The sequence below is a fragment of the Arachis ipaensis genome, chromosome B03 (assembly GCF_000816755.2).
Source record: "Arachis ipaensis cultivar K30076 chromosome B03, Araip1.1, whole genome shotgun sequence".
Lineage (NCBI taxonomy): Eukaryota > Viridiplantae > Streptophyta > Magnoliopsida > Fabales > Fabaceae > Arachis > Arachis ipaensis.
The window spans coordinates 48,027,629-48,035,529 of record NC_029787.2 but is presented as its reverse complement, the minus strand read 5'-3'; the positions used below and the strand labels follow the sequence as shown (position 1 = coordinate 48,035,529).

At 34.5% G+C, this 7,901-nt stretch overlaps 1 protein-coding gene and 1 long non-coding RNA gene across 2 annotated transcripts; both read right to left on the bottom strand.

Moving 5' to 3' along the window:
* On the bottom strand, positions 1,290-6,049 carry LOC107630463 (cinnamoyl-CoA reductase 1). Its single transcript, XM_016333601.2, has 6 exons — positions 5,768-6,049; positions 5,510-5,679; positions 5,230-5,421; positions 3,359-3,521; positions 2,657-2,843; positions 1,290-1,658 (listed from the first exon to the last, which is right to left on the bottom strand). Exons 1-6 carry the CDS (start codon positions 5,886-5,888, stop codon positions 1,514-1,516), a joined length of 978 nt encoding a protein of 325 aa, XP_016189087.1. The 5' UTR covers positions 5,889-6,049; the 3' UTR covers positions 1,290-1,513.
* Positions 1,996-2,650, bottom strand: LOC110270164. The gene is made up of 2 exons (XR_002359356.1): positions 2,445-2,650; positions 1,996-2,331 (listed from the first exon to the last, which is right to left on the bottom strand). It is a non-coding gene; the product is annotated as an uncharacterized LOC110270164 (long non-coding RNA).

Sequence of the window (7,901 nt, the reverse complement as noted above, 5' to 3'; positions counted from 1 at the left end):
TGTTTCAGTTATGGAAGGTGCTCAATCCATTTGCCAATTTGGAAACATTCGAAATTGCGTTCTATCATCGCTACCAACCAGATATGCGTCCAAACTTGCCAGAAATTTGCTGGAATGAAGTTGCAGAATGGAAAATTGAGTGGGAAGAGATTAAAGCTAGACTAACGCAACAACAGCAACCACCACAAATCGATCAAGAAGCAACTAAATCTCAGCTATCAGCAGAACAAGACTTGCAGCGGCATCAATAGAAATTCAAGAAAAAAGAGAGGCCGAAATCGATGCAAATTCAGATTCAACAAGCAATTTAGCAACAAATCCAACAACAGATCACAAATTCAATTTCACAAGATCAGTTCACAAATCAACATGTCCGGAATATGAAATTGACAAAGAAGAAGAATCATATTTCAATTTTGAATTTCAACCACAACAACAATAAGAAGAATCAGATAGAAATTGCAGATCAAGCACGAATTCAAGATTCAAATCCAGAAATTCAATAAAAAATAACTCTAAATCCAGAAAATCAAGTATGCTTAGAGACAATTGCAAAGAAAGTAGTAGATCGCAACAATAGTAGGAAAACCATAACAACTTTCAAAGATTCAAGCAGAACCGCTTTTATCATGAGGTCTTCAGCAGCGGCTTTCAGCGGGGGTAACTTCTCCTCTCTCGCAGCTTCGGTCTCTCTCACTTCCTTCCTCACGTGATAGCGACGACGATGGCTTTGCGCAACTCCAACAAACCCTAGCAGCTGCGGTGATGGATTGGCAACGATGGAGGCACGGTGGCGACGCAACAAAAGTTCCCTCCTCCCCTGCGATGGCTGCAATTTTCGAAGGCTGACTTCGCGATGGTTTGTGGCTTAGCAAACAGAGCTAACTGACGTTAGCACAAAGGAAGTTGGGACAGCAGCGGTGACTGGACGAAAGTTGCACTGGAAGCTCGAAGTGAGTCAAACTGGAGACATGAGAGGTGAGAGTGGAGACTAGAGAGGAGAGGAATGGGTCTATGTCTCCATAGGTGACTAGGGTTCTCCTTTGGCCCTTTCAGCATGCAAAACACAGCATTTTACCCAAATTTCAAAAACCGGCCAGGTCATGATTCGGTTCGACCGATCAATTCAGCCAGTTCGACAATCCAACTCCAATTTTCGAAACTGATGGTTTTACTTTTTGTCTGAACCGTATTTATTAGCGGTTCCGATTCGACCAGTTCAACCAACCGGTTCGAACCAATTTTCAGAATATTGATTAAAACACAACACAAAAACATCTTTTAATAAAAAATGAAATAAGTATCTTTATTTAAGTAATCCCTTCTATTATATTCAAAGGGAACTAGTGTGAGCACCAACATGCTAGATTCATATCGACATTACTTCCAAACTTTTATTCCATTATCTGCAACCTGCAGTACAAGTACTATTTCCATTTATTGCATTAGTGTCATGAGCAAGTACATTCAAATACACAACTAAACATTATCTCCTCTACTAATATACGATGAATTAAAAGTTGGCGAATTTCTTTTCTTTCAAGCTTTCGACGGTCTCCTTGAGGCTCACTTCCAAAGGAATAAATTCAAGCCCCAAGCTCTTTGCCCTTTCTTTTGAAACTTGATATGTTGGCACATACGGCTTATCATCGGCGGGCCTGATAACAATGATAATACGGTGATATTATAAAATCAACAAAAGAAAATTAGAATTGTTTAAATTTTGTAAATGTGGAACAACAAAAGTGGACAAAAACATCATATAGAACATGTATGCAATGAATTAAGGAATTTTGTACGAATAGTCTACAAATTAGGAAATTCTTTTAAATATAAATTAGTTACTAGCTTTCAATAAACACATAGTTACTATAAGGTCTGTCTTTTAAGGAAAGAGAGAAATAGAAGTGAGATACAGACCCTTCAACTTGCATAATAAAAAGCACGGTAAGAAAAGGGAATAAAACCTTAGAAGATCAGAGTTATAACACCAACTATTGAGTGTTGAGACACTGCACGCTGAGCGGCTAACAGTAATATCAGAAATCACATGACCTTACAGATTTTAAATTTAACTTTGAAACAATATTGAATTAAAACAAGAGTACTACACCACAGCCCTCACCCCACCGCATCCCACCCCATCCCCATTAAGGGAAAAAAAAGACAAACCAACCAAGCTATGTAATATTGTAGGGCCTCATGTAAGTAAAAAGCAAAATATTGTGCATTGTCATATCACAAGAACTTACGAACAGAATGGACTAGAAGGAGCCTTATATGTGGTATCCTACTAACATTACAACTATTCCCATGCCCATTGCTTGACAACTAACCATCATTCTCACATCCAAAATTCATATAACCTAAATCCAGCAATATTTCAATTTACAAGATTAGTCCAAATTCAATTAAATTATCACTATAAGAACCCCGAGTTGTACTAGTTGTCTAGTTCTAAAAGTTCCGTGCCCGACTTTCTAGAACTTTGGAATTACATTTTAGATAGACAATAAATAAACACTATAATGAAATCAACGACGAATCTTTTAAGAAGTTTAAAGTTTCAATCAGACAATAAAAGCTTCAAAAGAAATTGATTCAGAAAACATGGAATTGTATGCATTCTTAAAGGAAATCAAATAATTAAACATACCTCTGTGGAAGGGGTAATGTTGGGTATAAATCACGTAAAATTTTCACAAGCTCCGAGAAATGTACTACTCTCTCTACCAAACAATATCTCCCACTAGCTGAAGGAATTTCATACGCCTGAATATGAGCATTTGCAACATCTTTCACATTGACCCATCCAAAAGTAGCATTTGGAAATGTCTGTGCACCTGTATCAAGGAGGTGAAGGATTTTCCTCTATTAAGCACATGGAGAGGTCTTGTCAATGGAAAAACAAAAATATTTGAACCACAAAGGAACAACTAATATTCAGAAAATAACTAAATATACAACCAACAAATTGAAGAAATCAATGAAATAACAAGAGAGCAAGTAAAAGAATTGCTGAGACAATTATTCAAGTTAAAAATGTTTAGGACTTTGATTAATAATGAGATTAGGAGAGGGGAATAGGATTAGAATGTATTACATGGGTGAGGTACAGAGGTATTGGTAAGGAGGAGGAGGAGAATATATTCTCAACTCAACAAGTGATATGATTAAATTCACATACTATATATAAACTTTTATAACCCTCCTTCAGATATTCTTTTTCGATTTTTATTTCCAGGTTTTTATTTCCCTTTCTCAATTTGCTTAATAAAAAAGATGTAGTTGACTTAAGTAGTATCAAACTCATTTAACACAGATGAAGCATTGCAGAAACTAGAATTTTCAAAATTACCATTAGTTACATTCAAAACTGCAGCAGCACTTGTGTTAAGTACTGGTTGCAAAAGAGGCCCAATAACCATTGCTGGGTTTATAGTGACGATGTCAATGTTGTTTTCTTTTGCGAATTTCCAGGCAGCATCTTCAGCCAATGTCTTTGAAAGCACATACCACATCTGAAAAAATAAATAATGGTATATGTAAAGGAAAATGGGATATGGCAAGCAAATTGAGCTTCTATAGCATATCAAACAACTATTACATTGGTTGGACACAAAAAGTATAGGGTAAGGAAAGGCTTTCACATAAAAGGTTAGGTCAAACCACAAGCCTCCAGGAGGAATAACAGTGGAAATAGATTATACTACCAAGAGATCCCTTTTGGATTTGAGCCCATTGATATGAATGTGTAGAAGTGTTAACAGGTGTTAAAGAGACTCTTCCTCTCACAAAACCTATCTCAAGTCCAACCTAAGCTGCCAAAAGTTGCTCCACAATAAGTTTTATTAAGGCCCAACTAAATCTAGAAGTTTCTATCAGATTAGTGATTGAAGGTAGCCTTATAATTTTTCATTTCGTGTCAATCAAGATGATAAGTGTGCATGAATTCAACGTAGAACATGAGGTACAACAAAAGCTGAAATTTTGAGAATAATTCAAAGAGTTCATTAAAGAAGTCACAAAGGGAAAAAAATTACAGGAGGGGAAACAAAATGGTGATGTGGGAAGTGTTATAAGGGAGTAATTGGGGTTTCATGGTGAGTATGGTATTGGTGACTGGAATGTTACAGAAAAACCTTATGACATCTGAAACATTGCTTTAAGCTGACATAATTTATTTCTTTTTACTAAGCACACAATCCGATAAAAAGAGTAACAAGGACTACAAAGATACAATGATACATCAAGAGAGAACTTAACACCAAACATAGAGTGGGGACTGTAAGTACCCAGGATAAGTTTAGCAATTAAAATTAGTTCTTGGTGAATTAAAAATGATTTGCCCTTACAGCAAATAATAATGGTGGTGGGAAGACAATGTTCAAAATAAGGTTAACAATAAAATAGAGTAATGCGAAATCTTGACATACCTACAACTGCATAACCCAGAAAAGTATAAATAAGCTAATAAAATACTGACATGAAAGCTGCAGTTAGCCAGGTAAATCCAGAGCATTTGAGGGATAATATCAATACAATCCTTACTCAAGGGAAGAGGAAGTAAAAACAAAATATTTAGACCAATTGTGTTGAAGAATTTTGTTGAATCACATAATATAGGACTTCCATCAAAAGCAAAATACACTACTCAAAGAAACAAAATTCAAACAATTCTTCACTTTTCCCTTAATGAGCAATTTATAATTATTAAACTATTTATGCTACTTTCTATCCCAGGTCAAGAGATTTAAATATCTTGATTGTATTAATCCATAAGATTCAAATGGGCAGCTCAAAGTAGAGGAGTGTCTGACCAAAAAAACATCTTTAAAATTTAAGAGTAAAGTTTATTGGATTGCCACCAGCTATGAACAAAAGCTTAGTATGGCCGAACTGAGGATGGATTAGTGGTCCTACAAGAATGGACAGAATAATGAAAGAGCGCATGAGATAGTGAAACCTTAGTAGGTTTAGGCATATGGGGTGAAGACCAGTCCGGTCAGGAGAAGATGGAAGTTAAACCAGTCGCTAGGGTTTGAAAGAGACCTAAGAAGACTCCCAATGAGGTTAGTTAAGAGAGATTCGAGTATAAATGATCTAATAATACACATAACAAATCGCAACAATGTATCACAGCTATTCCAGTTCTACTAATTTGGCCTAATTGGGCTAATATGATAACAAATTTGAAGCTCAAAAGTGCTTTGGAGACAGAGCAAATACCTTCGACTCCCTACAGAAATCTGGATCGGAAAACCAAGTCTCATCAACTACTACTTCAGGAGTCCGAGGCTTTCCATTATATGAAACTGCAGCCATTGAAGAAGTTAAAACCACACGCTTCACAGACGGCGATTTCGCACATGATTGAAGAACATTTAGGGTTCCTTTCAGCGCCGGATCCAATAATTCAGCCTGAAGAAACACAAAAAGGAAATGCAATGTCATGAAAAGAAGAGAAGAATCAAAGATAGAAATGCACGATAATGGAAGGAGCCCTAACCTGTGGATCCTTGACATCATGATAAAAGGGAGATGCAGTATGAAAGACACCATCACAGCCTTGAACGACGGCGTCGAAAGAACCTTCTTCTAGAAGATTCGCCTTGAACAACTGAAGCCTCTCCTTGGCGCCCTCAAGCTTAGTTAAGTGCTCTACCTTTCTCGGATCATCTGCATGTTTATAAGAGAAACACATTTTGAAGAGAAAAATAAATAAGTAAATAAATAATTAAAAAAAAAAAGTTGTGATGGTACGCACTTGTGTCACGGACGGTGGCCTTGACAGTGTAACCGCGATTAAGAAGAAACTTGACGATCCATGAAGCAATGTAACCGGAAGCACCGGTGACGCACACCAACTTGCCGGCGCTGCTGCTCATTTTAGAATCTTTTCTTCGCCACTCGCTCCTCCTTTGCTGCTTTCTGTGCTTAAGAGTTCGCACCTTGAGTTCAATTGCAAATTTGCAATACTTGACAAGAAGTCACACTTGGGTTCCTTATATAGCTGCAACAAGTGCAAAGTCCTAAACCCCACTTTATGTCTTAACCACTCAGTCACCAATCACCATGACGCATGTGCTTACCTCTATCATTATCAATAGTCTATTTTTGTTCTTCCATTTATTTAGGGTAAGTGTAAAATAAGCACAAATTATTGTGCTTAATGAATGTACTATATTTTTGTAAATTATTGATTTATTAAATATAAATTAAAATATAAAATAATTAAAATATGTATTTATATGTTTTATATTTATTTTAAAGTAAAAGATTATACTTGTCATTTTTAAAATATTTTGTATTAAAATATATTTATATATGTATATACTAATATATTCTATATTTGTAAAGTTTATCAATACTCTTCTTTCATAACATCTTTTGATTTTCATTTAATAAAATCTAATGGTTCATAAAAAGTGATGCATCTAATGTACACAAAATGGTTGAGATGATTTTAGACATACCTGATTATAATAAATACAATTGTGTTATATATACAAATTTTTTTAACAACTAAATCCAACCAAATTAATCTAATCCCAACAAAATATATTTTGGCATAATAAAAAGATATTTTACATGCTATGCACTCTAATATAAAAAATAATTTCTCTCTCTTTGTCAAAACTACAACAAAAAAATTCCAGAGGCCAAGCCTGGTATAAAAAAAGGTGTAATGTCTCTCGTAAATCTCAATTTTCTTTTATAAATTACATAAAAATTTAATTTAGTCTCCTAAAATATTTAGTTCAGTCTTTCTAATATTGTAAAATTAACTCTGAAACTAATCGTTCATTTCTGTTCAATTTTCTCTTTCGTGAAACACTAAATAATCAGATTTCTATGTATTTAGTAGATTTCGTTTGTGTTCTCTCGATAAAGTATAAATTTTGGTGCATATTAGATTCTTTTTTCGGTGCATATCTAATTTTGTTTCTGCGTTGTTGGCTTCAGGTATAATTTAATTTTTAGTTCTTTCGTTGGTGTAAATCATCATGGTCATTCTACACTTTTTAAATGTGTTTTGATGAAAAATGAGGATATTCAATCATTTAAATGGTTATTTGAATGTTGGTTTCGTTGCAAGGGAGGAAAGGCTTTAAAAAGCATTCTTACTAATCAATGAGCATCGATGCAAAAGGCCATTGAGACTTGTATGACAATAACAATTCATAGGTGGTGTATTTGACATATTATGAAAAATATTGCATAGAAATTAAATAGCTACAAGAAACATGAAGAAATTGAACAAGAGATGAGTCATATTGTTTGGAACTCATTTACAAAAGATGCATTTGATAGAAATTGGAATGATTTTCTTATGAAATATAGTGTTGGAGACAATACGTAGCTTTTAGGTAAGGGTGGCTTTATTAGAATTAATTGATGTTGTTTTTAGTATTTGGATATTTATTTATTCTGCCTCTGTAATAACTAGAATGAGATCCGCGCGATACGCGGACCGGTAAATTAACGATAGTATATAATAAAATGTGTTTTATTTAAAATAATTTACAGTACAAAAGATTTGGATGTTGGAGTTGTACAAAGTGACATTTTTATTTGGTGGTTTGATTTTTACATTTGTTTTAGTTGATGGACTTATCTTCTTATGTGGTGTTCGTCCTCCTTTTTCTTTATTAGTTGTTAGAGTTGTTGCTTTCTTCTTTCTGTGTAGGTTCTTGTGAAGGCATGTTCTTTATGAATTATTAAGTTGTATACACTTTCTATTATGTTGTTTGTTCTATCTTTGCATGTATGTTCTTCTTCTGAAGATGTGTCTTAAATTTGTATGATTTTCTTTCTCCTTAATCTCTTAATGGGTATGTGATCTTCGTCTCATGATATTAGTGCTAGCGAAGTTGGTTCCTATAATCAATGAATAATTT